Below are 21,326 nucleotides of genomic sequence, written 5' to 3' on the forward strand. Positions count from 1 at the left end.
TTCCCCGTCCTTTGACCTTGACCTTGACCTTGAAGGTCATGACCTAGTGACCTGGAAATCGCTGTCAACCTGCAATAAGAAACGAGGAATCGAATGAGGGCATTTTCATCCAAATCGGTTCACTGGTTCTTGAGTTATTGCGTTCCCCGTCCGAATATCGAATTTTTAGTTTGATATTCGCGAATATCAATCTGCTGCTCAATTGATGGACGTTTGACAGTGTTATTTTATGTAACCTTGAACATACGCATTTCTGTTATCGGCGCATCTTGTACATTTCCGGCGACCCTGGGCGTAGGCGCGCGCTTGTGTTCCAAATGCATAAATTCGGTTATTATTATAACAAATGTTGATTTTTCCTTCTTTGGTAATGTGCCAATCTAACAAGGAATAGTTTTTCCTAGTTTGATTGATGTACTTATCTGGATTGGTACAACATACCCACTACTCACTGAAGCATAATATCGACGTCAACGTGTCTAAAACGATAAATTTGTCTGAAATCATGGGTTATGGACGCTTTGTGATGCTATTTTTAAAAGGAGTTTAAAGTGTTATCATGGTCCAGTGCTTCAACAGCATGAACAACTTGAACAGCATGGTGAGTGTCATAAACATCCCATTATATGATTCTGATTACCTATGAAGTGAGCGGAGTGAGCGAAGGCTTACATAAAATAGCAGACATTTCTGAGCATGACAGTTGGGGAAACTACAAGGCGAAGATCCAAAAATTGATTGGTCAATAATTATACTTTTGATGACCATATATGGGCATAAATGCAGCCCTCGCTACTACGGAGTACGGGTGAGAAACAGTATAACGTGCGTTGTGGCGGTACTTGCGGTATCGGGTCGGGTCCACTTATTGGAGAGAAAAGGCTTCGATCTTCCACTAGAGGAATTAACTGTAATTGATAAAATTCGGCAAATTCACTTGAAAATGGTGATAGGAAAACAGCTTTTCTGCATGTTCTGGGCGTCACAGTCAGCTGGCCATTCAATAAATGGATTGGTGTTTTGAAAGAATATTGTGAAAAGATTTAATTTATTTACAATAAACAAATATTTTTAATTTTAAATAATAACTTAACCACAAATAGAAAAACCATAAACAAAATAATAAATATAATGACATTTTAAAACCACAGTGCTTACATTTTTGGCGCGTCTGTTTCATTCCGCCATATTTGCCAATCACTGTTTTACCTTGTATTGTAACTCTGTGATTTAGAGCCGCCAGTGCATCGTGCACCGAGTGGGTGTAGGCCTTGTTTGGTTAAAAAACATCCTTATGCCCTATTTTTTTCATTTGAATGCTAAGATGCATGGAAAAGATGAAGTTTTCTGATTTTATGACCATATTTGGTCATTGCTCCGCCCACTGCAGCCGTTGATTGGCTGCTCAAATTTTAGTTCGGCGCCTTGTAGTTCCCCACCCCAACTGATGAGCGGGCGGTCAGCGCTCCAAAAGAAAACATCCGTATGTGAAGAGGTCTTAAGGTAAAAACTTCTGGCAGGAGGCTGATTTTCTGCTGGTAAAATTGACCTCTGATATGGAAAATGATATCAGTTCAATGGTCACTTCTTTGGCTTTAATATCAGCAGTTATATCTCTCATCACTAGCTGGACTCAGAGAGCTTCAAAAATAGCAATACCTACCAGCAGCCAGTGATTTCTCTGTTTATAGAACTGGCCAGTGGCCACAGGGCATTGTCATCTAGTAGATATTATCTTCTTTGGTGTAATGTATTCAGTAGCATCTCCCATTGAAAGCTCATTTGGGAGACTGAATGTAAGCTATTTGCAATAAGTAATGGCCCTTTTTATGGTCAAATAAGCAGCCATCTCAGACTAATAAACAAAATCCATGAGATTTTGTGGTAGTGATACATATGAGAGGGCCATGTGTGCTCTAGTCTGTTGTATTATAGCATTGTAGTTATGTGCGTTTTAATGTCTATTTCTCACTTGAAATCAAGTTAACAATATCTATTTCTGTGGGTGTTAAATTAAAAGCTGGTTTACTTTGAAGTAAAGTTGACTTACATTTGTACATAGTTTCACAAAATGATTTCATCCCACCTACCTAGTTCCAATGATTCATGCTGTCATTTTGCTGCCATTTCACTACCATTGTCAATATCTAGCAGACGGCTGATTTCTGACCAACATTCGACGCTGCCTCGTCACACCGCTGTGACGCCCCGCAGATGCTGAACGCGTCGCTGGGCGGAGACGGCCGGCCGATGGAGGAGTATGACTCGGTACTGGACCCGTTCGGCCGAGACGGCTGGGACTCGCCCGACCCTGACATCCACATCGAGTGCCTCATGCCCAGCGGCATCGTCGTCCCCCTGGATGTGCTCAAGGATGCCACGCTGGAGACCATCAAACAGGTACCTACTGGCCAGGGAGAAGTTCACAGTTCAGTGTTCATTGTCCAGACTGTTTGACATGTTCAGGGCTGTCCCGAATGGGCAGGTTTGTGTTGCTGCAGCAAATGGGCATATGATTGAAATTCTTCAAAGATTTCCACAGTTATTGTCATAATGTGCCTGTGCAGTTTCCTTCATAGGTATCCAAAATGACTGTGCCCGTCACCTTTGACTTTTGACTGATTGTTCCTCCCCACCACATTTAGGCAGCCTTACTGACCACTAATTGTCGCCCCTCGACCCCCACTGACTACTGACACACCTCGGGGCTCGATCACCTAACTGACACCTCTCTCCCCTGCCCTCGATCTGCAGAAGCTCTGGGAGAGCGAGTTTCCCCTGCACGGCACGCTGCGGGACATGTCCCAGTACGTCTTCCAGTGTGTCACGCCAGAGGCGGAGGCCGTGGAACTGCTCGACGAGAGTTGTCCTCTCATCAGCGTGCGACCCGTGTTTCGAGTACTGCGGGTTATCGAGCGAGAGGGCGACAAACACGAGAAGCTGCTGCTCTCACAGATCGGCAACCTCATCGGGAAAAGTGAGTGAACGGGCGAGGCAGCATGAGGAGGGGACGCTTGGTGGGCAAAGGAGTAGGCCGCGTGAAAGTAGGCGTTCGTGAATGGTTCTTAGAAATTTGAATGATTTTTATTGATTTAGATCAATTTAGGTCATGTAGAATAAAGAAACCTGCACCTTAAATGCATCTGCATTTATTTATCCACACATGGCATGGTAGTTATTGGATGCAGTTGCGATGCGGACGAACGTCATATTAGTGCAAAGGTGGAGTGACTTTTTGTCGCCATTATCGGCGGGATCAGGCACCGCGAACACAATGTCACGCAAGGCCTTTATGTCGTGCTTAGCCGCGAGTTGTTCTGGGGAAATATTCGCATGAATAATTCGCAATGTTCGCTGTCGGAATCAGTCCTCAAGTGTCACGTACTTGTAGCGTGAGCGCTGAACAGGACCCGTGCCCAACGACAGGAAGTTTTCAGCTGTATTGCCTGACTGGACGTAAACAGGACTGCACTGGAGACGTTTGCCATACAAGCATAACTAACGTTGTTTTTACCGGCAAACCTAATCGTTCGTAAATGCTACAAAATCGTCAAGTGTGGCTGTACGGCCTGAAACCAATGAGTTCCTTTAAACAGCGATTAGCTATCTATCGTCAATAACATGTTATGCAATATGGGGGCGCTTGACGAGCACCTTCCTGGGCCATCTGTTTCTCGTCACCTGGTCCGTACAGCTCGCTCTGTGCTTGCCTGTCCCTGTTTGCTCCGCGTGGTCTGGCGTTGTTTGTCACCTGTGACATGTACCGGCCCCTGACCACTCCCCTCTAACCCTCTCGATCTCCCGTCACCCCTCGATACCCCTCGCTACCCGCTCTGACGCCCTACGGCCCCCTCTGACTCCCCCTCCCTCCCTTCGCTCTCCCGCAGACATGCACGCGTTCGAGGCGCACAATAACAGCGCGGAGGTGAACGAGTTTCGCAGCAGTATGCGCGAGCTGTGTGCACGCGTGGTGGCGGAACGAGACGCCTTCCCGTGGGAGCAGCGCGTGCGGTACTGGTGAGTGGCCCGTCAGTGACAGGAGAACAGTTTGTCGCGGACTGGATAGTGCGGAGAGCGAGGAGGGACCATGGAGCTGTGGGCAACATGCAGTGACACATGAAATTCATGCACAATATATTTATTCAACGACGTCGATTATATAAGTTAGTTGATTGGGAAAGGAAAAAAAGGATGAACATAGAAAAGAACGCGACAAATATGGGAATAAAGGTTAATTACTAGTTCATTGCCTTTTGCATTTAAAACGGAGAAATATAGCGGTTTAAAGGATGTTGGAGACGAGATGACTTACTTGATGGCACCTGATGGCTCGTGTGTTTCGTTCTTTGGTGACGAGTGCTCTCTGCTTTCCGCAGCTACCCGTGCTCCGTGGCGTGGGCACAGGAGATGCCGTTATTGCTGCGAAAACAGCTGCCCTCCAGTGGTCAAATCATGGTGGAGGTCAAACCCCAGTGGGGCCGCGACGGACAGGTATGTTGAAACCTCTTTAAAGGTTGAAACTAAGTTATGGCCAGCTGAACGTGGGGAAGGGATGGCACGGTACTAAAGCGTGGACACTGTTGAGCTCGTGATATTTGAAAACTTTGTGAGTGTTTTTCTATCTACCGCCATACCTACTGACTCAAAAAAAAAAAAAACTAACTCGCTAGCATTCGTGGAAATGATAGGATATCTCTATCTGGCAAAGTATGTGAGTTTAACCCTATTAGTGGCAGGGGGGGGGGGGTGTTTTTATCCACCCCTCAGGTTTTTCGGGAATATCTCCGAAACCGCTGAAGCTACGATGCTGAAATTTTCTGACTTTTCCTAAAACTAAATTGGGCACATTCCCTGAAAATTTCAAGTTCATAACTTTACCAGGGGCGGCTCCAGAGCACTGGGAATTGGGGGTCCTATTCGTGAAGCGAGTCATTTGGGCGAAGATCACGATGCTGCACCAGTTTTACGAACAGTGAATGAAAGGTATCATGTGATAACATATACAAAGTTATTGTGCATCCTCTTTTGACACGTTTTTGCTATAATAGGCGGATCCAGGCGTCCAAAAAGGGGGGTTATTTTTTACCTCCCAACATAGGTGCCCTGACACCGCCTATGCATGACCAATACAATTTTAGTCGTTCTCTCATAAGAAAATTGTAACATAACAAGACCATTGCCACCCTTTTTAGAAACAGTACCAACAAAAACCTTATTTACTATACTTTTTGTGTACCCCCAATCTCAATGATCTGTATCCGCCTATGATTTTTGAAAATGCATATTTTTAGGATCCATGTGAATTCCTGGTTTATTCTCAATCGATCGGCAAAAGTTGCGTTAAGATTGGTTCAGAAACCTGGCCGTGATAAACAGTCTAAAATGTATCTGCAATTTGCCCGTTTTTACCCCCCTCTACCCCCCTATTGACATTTTTTTTTTTTTTAGAAATGTAGATCTCGTTGAGCCAAATCGAATGCCATTTGAATTTTGAAAATCGGCCGGTTAGATCTCGAGATATCAAGGGGGGGTCGTAAACAGCCCCCCCCCCCTGCCACTAATATGGGGTAGCCAGGAGCCTGCCACTAATAGGGTTAAATGATAATCTGGTCTCAAGCCGCCGGCCGCCGCACCTTTCCAGCAATGAACTGTCCTTGCATTGCCGTTCGCCCGTGTCACCCCCGCGCTGACACCCGTCCCTCCTCCTACAGCCGGGCGGCTACACAACTCTCCGTGTCGAACCATCGATCACTGCCAGCGAGCTGGTCACCAAAGTCCTAAAAAAGATGGCACGCAGCAGTCAGCAGGCGCTGCGCAACAGCGCACACTCTGCGCACCTCCAGCAGCCCGACGTACCCAAGGGGTATACGCTACGAGTGGTCGGTCGCCAGCAGTACCTGGTCTGTGACCTGGCGCTGTGGAAGTACGCGCCCGTGCAGGAGGCGATGAACCGCGGCGAGCGGCTGAGGCTGCAGCTGGTGGATAATCACAGTATAGAGCTGCCAGGTGGGTGAAAGAGCAGCGGCAGGGACAGAGGGGGAGAGAGTGGGGACAGAGAGATGGTGGTGGGTGCCAAAAACAGCTCGGAGTTGATAATGGAAGTTTGAAGAAGTGTTGGTTTCCATTGTGTTCGCTGTTCATTTATGTTCGTGGCACCGCGCTGTGGTGTTTTGCATTTATTGTATCATGAGGCTGCTCTTAGCGTATTTACAATCTGGTCTTCACTAGCGCCCATCTCTTCCTCATAAACCGCGTCGTTTTCCACACCCGATTGGTACCCGCCGTTTTTCCCGGTGTGACCCCTCCCTCCCCCGTTCCCGCAGACTGGGGCCCCCACCCGGGTGCCGAGCCGGGCCGGTGTCGCGCCCTCTCTGTCAACACGAGCACTCTACAGCGGCGCCGTCACACCCCAGTCAGCAGCTGGGACATCCACCAGGACTTCAGTCTCGGCATCAACTCGCTGGCGCACCTGCAAGTCGGCGAGGGCGTCACGGAGGTGAGGACGGATGGACGGCGTTCGAAACTCGAGGACAGAGAGCTGATGGTGTCGCAGAATTACGGAGAGACGGACTGCGTGGTTGGCAGGATAACAGACCGGATAAGATGGCTTAATGCTAGCGTGGAATTACGTCGAATGCTTTGCATGGAAAATGCAGCACCTCTGGAAAAGCCGAGACCCGCGTTGAACTACCGTTCCGCTGTCTAATGTGGAATGGATGCCCCTAAAAGCGTGTCACGGCGTTTGTTTGTCTTCACTTCATGCACCGTTTGTCTATCACGGTTTCCTCTTACGAGCCGCATCCTGTCGCTCAACGGGTGGGTAGCCTTATCTCGAGACGGATGTACGTGTGCGGACATCCGCTCTGCCAGCGTGGACTACAAGCCGTCAGCCGTGGCACCGTGTTATATGTAAACAAACATGGCGTCTCTACGATTAGTTTCTAGTCAACCTGGCCGCAGCCAAATGTTTTGGACTCTGTTTTGGAATGTTGCTATTTGTAGAGAGCAGAATATCAATTGAGCATCATTTGCGTTTCCCCTGTTTGGGTGATATGACGTCCTTTGGTCAAAGCGGGATTGTCTCGTCATGTTCGAGGATTTCAGAACCAGTCGTATGATTGTGAACGTGTTTTCCTTTGTTTGTCAGTCGTCCGGGTGCCACAGAATTATTTTCGCTGCCAGAAACGAGTTTCTGATATGGGGAGACTGATATGTCAATTTGTTATCGAGTTGATTTCGTAACATGTATTTATCTATCTGCAGCACCACAGCAGCACTCGTTATTTTCTCAATATTATGATTATCAGACCACTCACTCTATGTCTCCTCGTTTTTCCCTTTTCTACTCCTCCCCAACCCACTGCACCACAGCGCACGCCGCACACCCATCACTGACCCCCCCCCCCTCTGCTCGACAGATCGGACTGGAAATCGCGCTGTTCTGCGGCGCCAAGAAGCTATGTGAGTCTGTGTGGGTATCTCATCCACTGGACGGCGGTCCTCTACCCGACGAGGACCAGGAGCTGCAGGTGGGCGCGACCAAACAGTTCGAGGTGGAGGTGCGCGACCTGCCCCGCATGACCCGGCTCTCACTGGCGGTGTTCGAGGTGGCCAGACAGGAGCGCGGCTTCAAGTCGGTGCGACAGGACTCGGGAGGAAAGGTGAGGCTGCGGAGCGGAGAGAAGAAGAAGGAAAAAGGAGGGATTAGGGAGGAGGAATCGAATTAGTGTTGGTGTAAGATCCAGTGGTGCTTGTGGATGGCTATCTGTTAAATTTGTAAATTTTCTGAGCTTTCCGCAGTAATTTGATACATGAGCTTGATTTTTGTTTGTGATAGAGCCTGGCTAAAGCCCGTTGCATGCCCTACTTGTAGAAGCCCAGTAGCGCTTTCATCACGTTTCATTGAGAGCTTGTAGTCAACACACCCTCCTGCCCTGTTTTCAGTTGTTCCGCAACTACCTGGCCTGGGTGAACGCGCCCGTGTACGACTACCGCGGTCAGCTGCGACAGGGTACCGTCACCCTCTACCTGTGGCCATACACGGAGCATATGCGGGCCGGGGAGCCCCTGCAGCCGCTCTCCACGGTGGTGGCCAACCCCGATAGCGAGACGGCCACGCAACTCAGCGTGCAGTTCTCCTGGTGAGTTGACGAGCGGGGCGGCTGGGGGGGGAGGAGAGACGGCCATCTAGCTGAGGGACAGTTCAACTGATGAGTACGGGGAGGGGCGAGACGGTCACCCAGCTCAGCTCAATGGGCGCGTGTTGATGGGTGAGGGGCGGGACCGTCACCCAGGTTAGGGGTGGCGCACAGGCTGGGAGCGGTGGACACGGGTGGCTTCACCATGCCACACTCCTTCCGCAAACGTGCCCGATTTATAAACTCTAACGCTACCCTTTGTTCTGCCCTGCCGTACTGACCTATACCAATTCCCACAGCTACTGCGAGCAGCCAAACCGCGTCGTGATGTACCCGAGTGCCGAACAGATGCTGCTGTACGCGCACCAGGCCCCAAACGGCGCCGACCGAGACAGCGACTTCAAACACTTTGGACGCACGAATGTAGGTCGGGGAACAGGGGTTGGCTGGTAACGTAGCTAGGCTGGGGAACGCGGCATGGGGAAGGGGGGGGGGGCTACGACAGCGTGGGTTTTGGGCTACGGTAACGAACGTCGATGTAACCTGTACTGTTTTGCATTTGGTTTCAGGGCTGTTATGATGGCATATCTTTACCGTAGAGTGAAATATTTAATATATCTCTCGGAGATTCGAACTGACTGCCACCGCACCACTAGTCCCGGACATTCTTTGGTCTTCATTCTTAGGACACATTCGGAGCCGACATCCTCTTGGCATCCTCTAGACCCCATATCCTCCAAGTGATAATCTGACGGCTGACATACTTTGTCATCACCTACCATATTGTTTCCTGCTGTCCCGTCTGACATCTACCGGTCACAGACGGAACAAGTGAAAGAAGAGCTGGCTAAGGCTCTGGAAAACATGCGGGCCTTCGATCTGGATGACTATAGCAAAGAGGTGGTCTGGTCGCTGCGGAACACGTGCAAGAACATGTGGCCAAACGCGCTGCCCAAGCTCCTGCAGTGCGTCGACTGGTCAAATGGACAGGAGGTTAGTTCTCTAGTCTTCAGGACATAAATCGATTCGAACAGTATCCTCACGGTGACTGGCTACATTGGCTAATTGGTTACGCCTATTTGAATGACATGTTAGCCTGTCGCGCACTCGCGCATCCCGAAAAGACAACTCAAAGTGACTCAGAGCGGTAAAATCACACGCAGAGTGACCGGAAACCCTATAAGCGCGAGCTGACCACCTTCTGTTCCGGCCAGGTGGCGGAGATGACCAAACTGCTGGAGGACTGGCAGCCGCTTCCACCGGACAAGTCGCTGGCGCTGCTCGACGTGAATGTGGCTGACCCGACCGTGCGCCGGTTCGCCGTACGCTGTCTGCAGCAGGCCAGGTGAGGCTGATTCTGAGTCCCACAGCAGTGGGATAAATTCACAGTGCTTGGCGGATTGAACGAGTCACATTAGATGCTTTTGAAATTCGTAGGTAGAAACTGGGAGGTGAATTCGCCTCGTACACTGCCTTACATACAGATCAAGCTGAAATCCTCATGGCACAAACATGTTTGGTTGGGTGTCGAGTTCATAATCTATAGTAGCCGATAATGTCTGGTAATGTGCCAAGCAATTATATTATCAGCCATTTTGACTCTCTGCCCTTAGTTCCGACTACAGCGAGCCGTGACCCAAGCTCGTAGGCTATTTGCAGCGTTATTACGACGCTTGCGTTAGCCCACCCTCTGCTGTTTTGCAGTGACGAAGAGCTGCAGCTCTACTTGCTACAGCTGGTGCAGGCGCTCAAACACGAGAACTACCTGTTCTCGGAGCTGGCAGAGTTTCTGCTGGAGCGAGCCATCAAGAGTCGACTGATCGGCTACTGGCTCTTCTGGCATCTCAGGTGGGCTGCGCACAACGCGCACAGCTAGGGTTTTCATCTCAGTGGGGTTTAGTGGTGTTGTAACTTGAATTGCCGATCAGATCGGTTCGTTTTTCATGTTTCTTTTCCTTTCTTCATTCATTTTGAAGCATTAATTTTGGTTAACTGCGTTTTATCTATATTCTGTCTCCAGATGGACCTTTTCCAGCCGGTAGCTACCAACCATCCTGCCTCCTGAACATGCTGAACAACCAGCGCAATCTGATAACCCAGCTATTGTATCCATAATAGTCCTGCTCCCGGAATCCTTATACGACGACGAGCCAGGAGTCAAACCAACAAAAGTAAGTAATAGTAGGCTTTTTCCTCTGTACTGTCATGACGATTGACTTTGTCCAGTTGGGCTATCTGCATTCAATATCAGCCGCATTGACTAATAATCTGAGTGATGATTACTCATAAAGCGTTCTTCATCCCAGTCAGGTGATCTCATTGTTAATTAAGGTACGCTCTGCGTGCGGCGTATGACCTTTCCTTCCCTACCGCTGACCGCCAGCTATCCCCCCTCCAGATCTGAGACCGGCGTGCCGTGTCTGAACGTGCGTAACACCCTGATACTGGAGGCGTACTGTCGGGCGGCTCCACACCACATGCACAGCCTCACACGGCTCCACGAGGCGCTCAAGACGCTCAAAGGTAGCGCTGAAGGGTGGGCTGGGTGACCGCGCGGGCGGGGCGAGGATGGGGTGAGAGCGGGGGGGGGGGGGGGGGTCAGTGAATTATGACGGGATTGAACAGCTGGCGTCAACGTGCTAGCTAAATTTCTGTCATCTTCACAATTTGAGGACTGGCAATGCGAATCTTATGTCATTGTCATTAGATAACGCTAAAAACATAAACCTGTTAGCTGTATATATTGAACTTTACTTGGGCGTGCAAATGAAGCTGTATTTTTTCTTTCTAGAATTGTGCTTGTTCTATCCTTCGACTGGTGACCTTCCCTATTGAATCCGTCAGAAACTACATAGACTATGATGCTACCCGTCTGGGTCGGCCTAAATCACTCAGATGACCGTACTCTGTTAAAACCATCATAAGTCACCCAGGAAGTGACCTTTACCCCTTTAATCCGTCGTTAATCACGCAGAAGCTGACCTTTTCCCGTTTCATCCGCCAGAGATCACGCAGAAGGTAAAGAACGGCCGAACAGCGCGCAAGGACCGCACCATGATCCTGGAGTCCCTGAAGGAGACGGTGACCACCAAGCATACCCTGATGGACTTCATGAACCCACTGGATGAGACCATCATCTGCGGCAAGATCAGGTAAGCGTCTCCTCGCAGGCCGATATCTCCGCCACCGCTGAGTGATCGGCGGCTTTGGCTCAGTTCGTTCAGTTTAATCGCGATATTTCTGTTAACTTGTTGAGGTTTTTCTATGGCATAGTGTGATCGTGCTTTTTCCTAATTCCTTGAAAAGATGTGTTCTGAAAATTTGACTTGAGGTTCAGCCAATTTGCATTTGAGGTTAAGTTAAAATAAATGAATTGGAAAAGCAAGTCGCCACCCTGCGCATTAATTGTTCGAGCAAAGCATTGTGCGCGCACGCCCGGCGATACGCGTCATTCATAGTTAAACGTGTGTTGCATATGTCGTCAGATGGGAGGATTTCACCTATTTCGAGAGCAAGATGGCGCCACTGCGGCTCATTTTCCGGAACGGTGACGAGGGCGGTGACGACGTTAACCTGATCTTCAAGTCGGGGGACGACCTGCGCCAGGACATGCTCACGCTGCAGATGATTCGCATCATTGACAAACTGTGGAAGGACCAGGGCCTCGACCTCAGGTGGGCTGCTGGTGGATTTTTTTTTTTTTTTTTTTTTTAGCTAGTTAGGGTAGATTGTGTCTGTGATCGTAGCTAGTGAAGGATAGGCTGTTTGAATGAAAGTGATTGAAGCTGATATGAGTGCGTGGGTGTTTTTTCAGTTTGGAATATGTGCCTGGATTCTTGGATAGCGATGATATCGAACTACTTTTAACCATTGAGCATGACTGATAAAGTAGCATAACCTGCCTTCAACTGGCGCAGGAGCATTACAAAATACCGTTTAAGTTAATCTGGCAATAACATTACGTTTCCCGTTTCAGTTTGCACACAGTGCACTGATAATTCCCTTATCTTTCTGAGCTTCACATTGAACTCCTTTCACCATTTCCTCCACCTGCCAGGCTCACACCGTACGGATGCATCTCCACCGACCACGAGAAGGGCGTCATCGAACTGGTTCAGGAGGCCAGCACTATGGCCAACATCTACCGCAAGAAGGTGGGCGGCATGTTCTGGAAGGACACCATCTACAACTGGCTGCGGAAGCACAACACGACCGACGAGCGGCTGAGCCGGGCAGTGAGGGAGTTCAGTCTGTCCTGCGCCGGCTACAGCGTCATCACGTTCGTGCTGGGCATCGCTGACAGACACTCGGATAACATCATGGTGAAGAAAAATGGGCAGGTGAGAGACGGACGGAGGAGTAGAAGGGAAGGGAAGGGGCGGGAGGGACATGGAAACGAGAACCGGAAGGCCGTTAGGGAAAAGGGGATCGAGAGACAAAGGAGAAAGGAGGGACAGAGAGGGGAGGATGAAGAGAAGGGACAGACAGATGGAGAGAGGGATGGAGTAGGGCCAAGAGGTGGGGAAGAACAGGCCTGAAGGAGGATCTTTCCCGTCATCACGCCCCAAACCCCAACTCATCAGCGTTCTGGAGGGCTCGAAAAAACCGATAGGTAGAAGGCGGGCAGAGTGGAATGGGAAGTCAGGGAAGGGTGGAAAAGCGAGAGAATGCGTTCCTGGGAGTCCGGATGTGGAGGCGAGCACAGTGGCTTTGACTTCACGGACTCGAATCACGTCAGGAGTTTTGGATAATGCATGCCTTTGAGGTGGGGACAAATGTGTGGATATGGCATGAATGGTGCCGCATGGTAGTCACTGCAGCTCGATTCTAAAATGTTTTGAGCACGTCTTGGTTCGTGGTACCCTGACAAACTTTGTGCTAGTTTAGCTCAACTATTGGCATGCATTACGTAAGAAGTCGTGGCATGTCTGAGACCTTAAAGACTTTGGTCGTTTATGGGAAATCTGCTTCGGCAATGACATTTTAACCCTAGAACGCCTAGGGGGGGGGGGGTGTATCAACCCCCCCCCTGAGGTTTTTTCGAAGTGCACGCTAAACGGCTTGTCGTAGCGGGCTGAAATTTTCAATACCCTCTGGGGCAACCTTTGCGCATCTTTTGCCGAAAAAAATTGATCGGGTCATGTCAGGTCACGGAGTTATGACGTCATAAGAGGTACAGCCTCCGGCCGACAGTTACCAAACGTGTGCGCCGAATCCCTAGGTTTTCTGCCGGTGATACCCACATTGTTTGATGGATCATGATGAAACTTCCCATGCATGTTGGGGCTATCGTGTGGTGCAAGAAAATTGACCGGGTCAGGTCAGGTCACGGAGCTATGACGTCACAAGAGGAACAGCGTCCGGTACTATTTTTGAAAAGCGCCCGAACCACTATTTTGCTAATTCTTGTCACCTCAATGGGAATATGCAGCAATATTAGCTTCTATAGGGAGCAAATGGACCTCCCAAATCCAAAAATACAATCAGATTTCAAAAATTTAAATTTTGATTTTTCGAATTTCTGCCGCCGACTGTGACCTTGCCGACTTCCGGCGTTCCCAACGCGCCATTTTTAGAGCTAGGGAAACGAAATACATACCAAACGATAGAGAATTGATCAAGGAACACGATAGTGAAGGTTTCAAGTCGATATCTCCCACCGTTTTGCCGCAATCGCCGCAGAAAGTTGAAAAAGTTTGATTTTTTCGGAAAATTTGACCTTTGACCGGTCATAAGTAGGTCAAATGTTGACCTAGGACCAAAAAATATACCACCAATCGCGAGATCTCGTGGAGAGCAATCCGTTGGTTTTTCCGCTAAGCTCTACGACCTTCCGTTTCGAAACGCCAGGGGGGGGGGTCGTAACAACCCCCCCCCCCCCTGGTCGTTCGTGTTATGAGAAATGGCCTGGTCGTGCGAGGGTTAAGGGCACTCGGTAGCAGGGCCGCTTCCTTCAGACAGTTTTCTTTTTGTTTATTTTTACTTTGCATCAAAAACTTTGAGTTGAATACCTGTCTGCATATTCAGGTCTAACGAACGAAAAAATATTCAGGTCTTCAAATAAACAACATTTTGAATGGGATAAAAAAACTTTGGCGTCACGAACAGCGGAGGATTTAAACGGCTTTCGTAGAATGCATCCGGCTTAGACGCAATAGTTTGCCAAGAATGAATACTCAGTTTGGTACCTAGTTAACTAAATGGATTGTTGCGGCCATTATTTCCATATTCACGGGCTTCTGTGGTAACCGCGTAAACCGTTTGGTGATATAGGCACACTCAACATCGCATCTGATGGATTGTTTGATTTTTAAAGGCGATAGGATGGTGTTATTACGGAATATCGTACCTCTAAGAAGTCTGCTGCATTTACAACAATATACGAACACTCACTGTGACAAATGTGTTTCCTCAGATGCTGCACATCGACTTCGGCCACATCTTGGGCCACTTCAAGTCGAAGCTGGGTTTCCGGCGCGAGCGTGTGCCGTTCGTTCTCACCTCGGACTTTGTGCACGTCATCACTGAGTGCAACAAGGTGGCCGAGGCTTTCGAGGAGTTTCGGCAGAACTGTGAGAGGGTACGCACGGATTCTGGCTCGCTCGAGGGACGAGGCGGGACGGGGATATCTGGGAACGGAGGGGTAAAGGAGGGACGGTCAGAATACAGCCCGACGCTGACGTATTGCATCAGATATTGATTGAATTGTTGAAAGGTTGACGCTTGAACCGATGCTTTTTGTTACTTTAAATTAGAAGCTGTGTATTTCCCATAGCAAATTATCTACAGTTGTTCCTGAGTTATTAGCGAATAGCGAGGTTGTGCCAGTCATTAGCTGATAGCCGCGTTTGCAATATCCGCTCAGTTGCTTTTTATCCTAGTGCTCTTTGTGTTTTCCCTTGTCAGACTGCTTGCGTGGCATTCGAGTAGGATTATGTCGTTGCAGTTGTGACCTTTGTCAAATCGCTTCTAACCTTTGCTGCAATCATATTGTGCTGCACTTTGTCGAATCGAAGGGCTCTCATGCCGTATTGATTAGACTACCCAACCGATCAAGCTTGTATGCTGTAAGATTGCCAGCAAATGTAACTAAAAGGGAAACGATCACCCAAATAATACTTACCAGTATAGCGCCTTTTGGGGCGACTAACGGAGCGAGCGAGGGGGTGAGTCTTGCACGTGCGAAATTTCGAGGGGGTACCTCCAACTGACTTGTGCACGGCACCCTACTGACTGGTCTCTAGCGATGTGCCAAATTTGGGCACAATCGGCCCAGCCGTTCTCGAGATCTGGAAGCGGCACCCTGCACGTGCGCACGTGCAAAATGGGTCCCAACTGACTTGTGCACGGCACCCTAGTAACCGGTCCCTAACTGTGTACCAAATTTGAGCGCAATCGGTCGAGCCGTTCTCGAGATCTGGAAACGACCCCTGCACGTGCGCACGTGCAGCGGCACCCCAACTCTGGCACATGGATATGCAGTGCCTAGTTGGTGCCTACCTACATGCCAACTTTCAGCGCAATCGGCCAAGTAGTTACCGAGATATTGCAACAATTACAAAACTGACACCTCTTCGTTTTGCACGTGGCACGTGCATAAGGGGTCACCCACATGCATCGGGAATAGTCCAATACTTGGTAGAAGGAATGAAGCTACCCTACAAAAATTACCGCATGTAAATCGGTCAAGTGGTTGCTGAGATATAAGCCTCGCAAAAGCGTCCGCACGGCCGGCCGGCCGGCCGCTCATACTCAGAAATTTCCGTTATTCTACGTAAGACTCCGCTCGCTTCGCTCGCTCCGTAATTACACAAATCGTTAATATTTTTATCTAGCCTCCGTTTGTCTCCTCAGTAGAACAGAGTGGATTGAGTAGAAAGCCATTCCCTGAGTATATAAAGCTATCGCTCAGTCCGTTACCCCAGGTGTCGCCTGTCTGACTCTGACTCTGACTCTGACTCTGGCTCTGACTCTGACTCCCGCACCGGTCATTCCAGGCGTACATGATTCTGCGGAGCCACAGCGACTTTATCATCTCGCTGTTCGGTATGATGGTGTCCACCGGCCTGCCGGACGTGTCAGAGGAGGAGGACCTGCGCTTCCTGCACTCCACTCTGGTACGGAAGAAGGGAGGGGTGCGGAAGAAGGGAGGGATCAAGGAGCAAGGGAGGGAGGGATGGAAAGGGATAGAGCGTTGGAGGGACTGGGAAGGTAGGGATGGAGGAGGGAGAAGGGATAGAGGATGGGGAGCTCAAGAGCTGAGAAGGAAAGGAAGAAAAGTGTAGAGATTGAGATAGAGTGAGATCGAGGAAGGGACAGGAGCAGTCGGAAGTCTGGAGAAAGGCGGAGGGAATGAGGCTGAGACCAGCTGAATGGATGGATTGAGGTGGGGATAGTCTCTGAAGTTTTTCTGAATTCTGATCTAACTATAGTAAAGCATACATAAAATATCGATATCGACGCTGGGCCCGTGTTCCAGCGACCGGACTTGCCCGAGTCGGAGGCGCTCAAGTTCTTCCAGGAGAAGTTCACCGAGGCCCAGAAGAAGTCCACCTTCGCTTCCATCAACAACTGGTTTCACGCGATCAAGACGGATAACAACGTATAACATCCGGCGGTCAGCCGGATAAGAGGCGACACCAAATCCTCAGCACCGGGCGCCACAGTTGGAGCCGACTCAGCTCGAACTCAAACTCCGGGCGGTTGTGACCCTCAAGGATCGATCTTCGATCGCGCAGATCTCCGATCTGGTGAGTGGCACGGATCTGGTGGATCTCTGGGTCCTGTGTGGTCGTCGGCAGTGCCGATAGGCTGTCGGAGGATGCGAAATGACATTCAAGTACCTGCCGGGTTTCGCGGGACGAGGGTTCGTTGGGGTGTTGAAATCCTTTGTGGGATCAGCAGTATGTGGTTGTGGGCTTTGCATCCAACAGTTTCGTACTCTTGGAAAGCTTACATTGTGTTCAAATGTCGATCGGAAACTTGACCACTAGTCCTTGTGATGAGAGACGTAAATGACATATTTGCTGCGCATAATATGCTGATGTGTGAGTGACCTGTTGTGAGCGTTTGCCCGCTTACGTGCTTACACTTTAGCGGCCCTGTTTTAGTCGTGCCCCAAAGTTGTTCGATCAAACGTTCAAACAGTATGCAGGACTCTGGTGGGCGTCCTTGGGCGTCGAAAGGGCATCCCTGAGCGCCTGCCCAGCGCGTTTCTCGAGATCGTCGCGTCGCCCGAGCGGGATGCCCGCGGGCTTGTGAGCGTCGGCGCGAGTTTCGCCTTCCCGTAACGCTGTGACAATGTTGGTCGAAATGTGACGGCCAGTGCTTTCAGGACATGTAATGACAGAGAAAAACTGGTACGTAGTGAGTAGTTATGGGGAAGATTCAGTGGAAAACTGCCGGGGCGGGCGCTAGGTGACCTTGTTGATGGTGTGCCTCGTTGACCTGTGGAAGTGCTGGAGGGTTGACACGTTGACACGCTCGTTGGTCTGTTTGTGATGGACGCCGTCGCGCCGTGCCGTCGACTGCCGTGCCTTGAGGAGTGCCGCGGTGCCGCGCTGTTACCGCTTCGCTGTCTGAGAGACGTCTGAGACAGAGCTTCCTCCAGAGCTTTCAGCTCGGCCTGGTTGTGTTGTGCCAGCCGGGCTGTGCGCCGGCCAGCGGCCCTGCGATGGCACACTGCTTCCGTTCCAAATCCACCGGCGGCTCTCCGACTGACCGTGTCCTTCAGTGACATTCCGTCTGTGGCCGCCCTTCACATCCCTCTCCCTCCGTCGGTGCCTGGATCTGCCACCGCGCTCTTTGCGCTCACTCATTGCACGAGACAATCGCGCTCACACGCGGGCACCCGTACAGAGCAATAAGTGCTGCCTTCCGACCCCAGTGTGCGAACCTGATGGGTCCATTCTCATTGATGTGTGTCGGTGCGCCTAGTCTTATCGTTGTGCCGCGGTCTGCCGGCTTAGTTTGTCAGCAGAGAACTGAGCCTGTGTTCGTCTTAGCGTTTGGTAATGATGCATAATGTGGCGAAGTGTGGGCCAAATGAACTGCCCTGATTTGCGCCGCGGTGATTTTACAAATAGTGCTTAGCGATCATGGAAGCCGCTTTCATATTTTGCTGTGTTTTGTTTATCTAGTCGATGATTGGTCGGTCTGATCTCCGCCGAGCCAAATTGCGTGTGACGTCATACTAGATCGCGCACGCGATTGGCTGATCGCTGTGCCGGAGTTGTGACATGCAAGACAGGCTTATAATGCACAATAATGGAGACTGATTATGTTGAAGCGTTCCGATTTTGTCAGGCGTATACGGGAGAGTTGGGACCTCGTGACTCGTTCGCGTTTTATTGCGTTGTCGATCATGTATCATGTCCCAGGTCCCTGTATGAACAGAGCTTTTGCCTTATCCGCGTGCTTCGCTTCTTCTTCGTCCACTGTGCGTCCTGGAAAGTCTCTCTGCTCTGCTTCGTCCACAAGCAAATCGTCACAGCGGCGAGGCCGGACATGCGCTGTATTATGTTTTTGCTGTGCTATGCTGTTGCCTTCCACAAGCGGCGCTATGATTTGGTGACATTCCCGGGAGAAAATACGGATGTTGCGACCACCGGCGATCTCAGTGCCGACTCTCTCCACAAAAGTCTGAGACTATCTCGGACGCTGATTGGTCACATACGGACTCTGTTATGCTTGCTGGCACATTGGCGCGGCGCACCGAACTGCGTCTACTATGACTTGGTGACTGCGCTGACTCGTTCCATGCACAATCAGTATTGTTTTGTATCCATATGCTGTGCCATACAAAGAGGTACTTAATTTTTGTACTCATAATCAGCGCCGTGACCGCAGTTTTGCGAATACATCCTGTATCCAGTGAGTTTGTGGTGTTAGAAGGGAGGCACGTCAGCCGGCATACTCATAGCACGTATTCGCCTTGGGCGCGGCGGAAAGTCTAGCTAGTTCACGGCGGATGTGAATGTTCGTATTTTGAATTGCGATTCAGTACATTATGCCAAGTTCAGCCGGAAGACGGCATCGTTGGACTAGAAACAGCAGCCACCGGCTTTAGGCATAGAGAGGCCACAAGGAAGCAGGCAGTAGCCCCAGGGCTGCCCTTCGGTAGGTATACCATCGCTTCCTTCACTGCGAATGGAGGAGATATCCGGTATTAACCAGTTTTGCTGCGAAGCCTTGGGAAGTTGTTCATGGCTGGTAGGTCGGTGTCATAGTCGTGAGATATTTGATAGACGGTTTGCCCTTTGTATTACCGAAGGGCTCGACTCGAAGAGACTCGAAGGAAAACTTCTTTAGACTCGACACGCGAAGAAAATGATTGTAATACTTATGACGGCTTCTGATATTTATTAGTATTTTATGTGTTGAATTTCAATTTTGAACGACGCTATCATCCAGGGTGATGACGAGTTTCGGCCATGCTCTCATATTATTTTGGAACGCGCGTTTATTACGACTTACGAGTGAATATTGCGATACAAGCTCGACTTGTCTATGACTGTCCATGGGTGGACCGGGAACGCATTTTTCAGCACTATGCTGATTGGTGATGCATGAAAATAAGCAGCTTCAGACAATTTTTTCTCTTCTTCACCTTGAGTCGGGATCTTCTGAGGGTCAGTTGGTCACAGAGGGACAATTTGAGAAGCGGGCTGAAGCTCGAACAAAGCGATATTTTGCACACACACAAAAATGCATCGCGCGGAAACGCAAAAGGGCATGTTTTTCCGAACTCAAGCATAAGAAGTCGCACAGCAGATGGGCTGAAGACACCCCATTGAATAGAAAAATGCGACGTGGTTGTTGGGGAAAAACAAACAAGCTGCTTTTATCGGTAGCATACAGCTTTCTCAGAATAAATGCTCGCAAGTCGCAGCTAAGTCAATTTGCTCTACAAAATAGCCCCATATGGAGCAAACGTGTTCTGAAGAATAGTCAGCCGCTTTCAGTTCACCACAGACTACCAATTATCTGAACAAACTTAATTAGCCGATCAGAAAGAGTTTTGGGAGGCTTCGGTGTGTGTTTGTGGGGGTGGGGGGGACTACTTAAAAGCAGTTTTGACGGAAAGCAATACCATACCAAACTAACCCTTTATATAATGCTTCAAAAATACTTCTCTTCTGCCATAAAGTGAATATATTCCGTAAAATGACATTCGGCTGTAACGCTTAGGTATATGTATTTAGACGTTTCGCCCATCTTTGTAAATGAACGGGCAATGCAAAGGAAAATTATGTTTTATGTATGATAAAAAAGCAACTAATTTTGAAACATAGCAGCAGTGTGCACTGTGCATGAACTCATGCGTTCTTCGCTGATCGCTTAGAAACACGTCCTCAAACATCAGCTACAATTGAAAACTTCCGATAATGTCAATACCATACCAAACAGTTTTTGGCCTGAATATTCCACTTGAATATATAAAGCGCATGCCTTAAATAAATATCTTTGCCTAACACTAATATGATCGCCTTATGGCTAATGCTCTGTTTGAAAGTACCATACACATAGTTCCGAAGTTCAGCCCAAATAAATAGCTATAATATACCGACGAGTTGCAGAACACTATATGTACAAAAGCACTGAACACCCATTTGCCGCGGAGCAGTAAGCACTGATATTCCAATGAAGACGAGGAGAGCGTTTGTTCGCAGATAGTTCTAGAAGTTAGCCTGCCATTCCCTTATCCGCCGCTCGGTCTCGTCGATATTCCTCTGGATACTAGCGAAGAACTCTCTGTGCTCGGGAGGCCCCCCCGCCGAAAAGGCGGGCAGCGGGACAAAACGCACCAGGCCGGGAGCGGTGGGAAGGGGAGGCAGGTCAGCCATCGTCGGCAGGGGGAGACGCTGTTCAGTGGGGAAGGGTGCGGGGGCGGTCGTCATGGGAGGGAGTCCGGGCTCCACGGGTGGTCCCGGTCGGGTCGGAGGAGGACCGAACACGGTCGGCATCGGCAGCGCCGGGCGGCCCGCTATGGTCTCCATCGTGGTCCGCGGCGGACCGTCTGGTCCCACTCGGACCACACTCCGCATTCCCTGGCCGGCGCGGCTCGTCTCCTGGGGGCACGGGGAGGGAGGCACGTCAGGTCTGGATACACAAAATACAATGGCTAGATCTCAGCGTGCTGAAAATTTTAAAGACGCATTCTCTCATTATCACCAAATTATTCATAGG

The 21,326-nt window shown here is 49.7% G+C and overlaps 2 protein-coding genes across 9 annotated transcripts in view; one reads left to right on the top strand and one right to left on the bottom strand.

Moving 5' to 3' along the window:
- The first annotated feature begins 276 nt into the window (after positions 1 to 276).
- On the top strand, positions 277 to 19,014 carry LOC122369952 (phosphatidylinositol 4,5-bisphosphate 3-kinase catalytic subunit delta isoform-like). Its single transcript, XM_043345120.1, has 20 exons — positions 277 to 601; positions 2,215 to 2,400; positions 2,755 to 2,977; positions 3,888 to 4,017; positions 4,377 to 4,491; positions 5,712 to 6,006; positions 6,324 to 6,496; positions 7,419 to 7,661; positions 7,945 to 8,141; positions 8,438 to 8,561; positions 8,961 to 9,131; positions 9,353 to 9,483; positions 9,843 to 9,986; positions 10,537 to 10,661; positions 11,143 to 11,290; positions 11,624 to 11,812; positions 12,196 to 12,478; positions 14,554 to 14,718; positions 16,136 to 16,255; positions 16,618 to 19,014. Exons 1-20 carry the CDS (start codon positions 560 to 562, stop codon positions 16,744 to 16,746), a joined length of 3,333 nt encoding a protein of 1,110 aa, XP_043201055.1. The 5' UTR covers positions 277 to 559; the 3' UTR covers positions 16,747 to 19,014.
- Positions 18,996 to 21,326, bottom strand: part of LOC122369957 (mucin-7-like) — a 37,485-nt gene continuing 35,154 nt past the window's right edge. For 2 of the 8 annotated variants that reach the window (XM_043345135.1, XM_043345186.1), the window contains one exon: positions 20,269 to 21,208. Coding sequence is in view for 5 of the 8 variants with exons in the window: in XM_043345186.1 (XP_043201121.1) it covers positions 20,816 to 21,208 (393 nt within the window). In the remaining 3 variants the exon portion in view is untranslated. Of the gene's footprint in view, positions 21,209 to 21,326 lie in introns of all 8 variants that reach the window. The other 6 variants (XM_043345161.1, XM_043345171.1, XM_043345145.1 and 3 more) reach the window with 4 other exon arrangements.

The sequence above is a fragment of the Amphibalanus amphitrite genome, unplaced genomic scaffold (genome assembly GCF_019059575.1).
Source record: "Amphibalanus amphitrite isolate SeventyFive unplaced genomic scaffold, NRLGWU_Aamphi_draft 000034F_arrow, whole genome shotgun sequence".
NCBI lineage: Eukaryota > Metazoa > Arthropoda > Thecostraca > Balanomorpha > Balanidae > Amphibalanus > Amphibalanus amphitrite.

Bases quoted from the DNA above. Each gene is read 5' to 3' on its own strand.
- LOC122369952 (XM_043345120.1), top strand. From the start codon at position 560: ATGGTCCAGTGCTTCAACAGCATGAACAACTTGAACAGCATG. The intron at 8,562-8,960 runs GTAGGTCGGGGA...TACCGGTCACAG, and splicing joins AACACTTTGGACGCACGAAT to ACGGAACAAGTGAAAGAAGA. The intron at 9,484-9,842 runs GTGAGGCTGATT...GCTGTTTTGCAG, and splicing joins CGCTGTCTGCAGCAGGCCAG to TGACGAAGAGCTGCAGCTCT.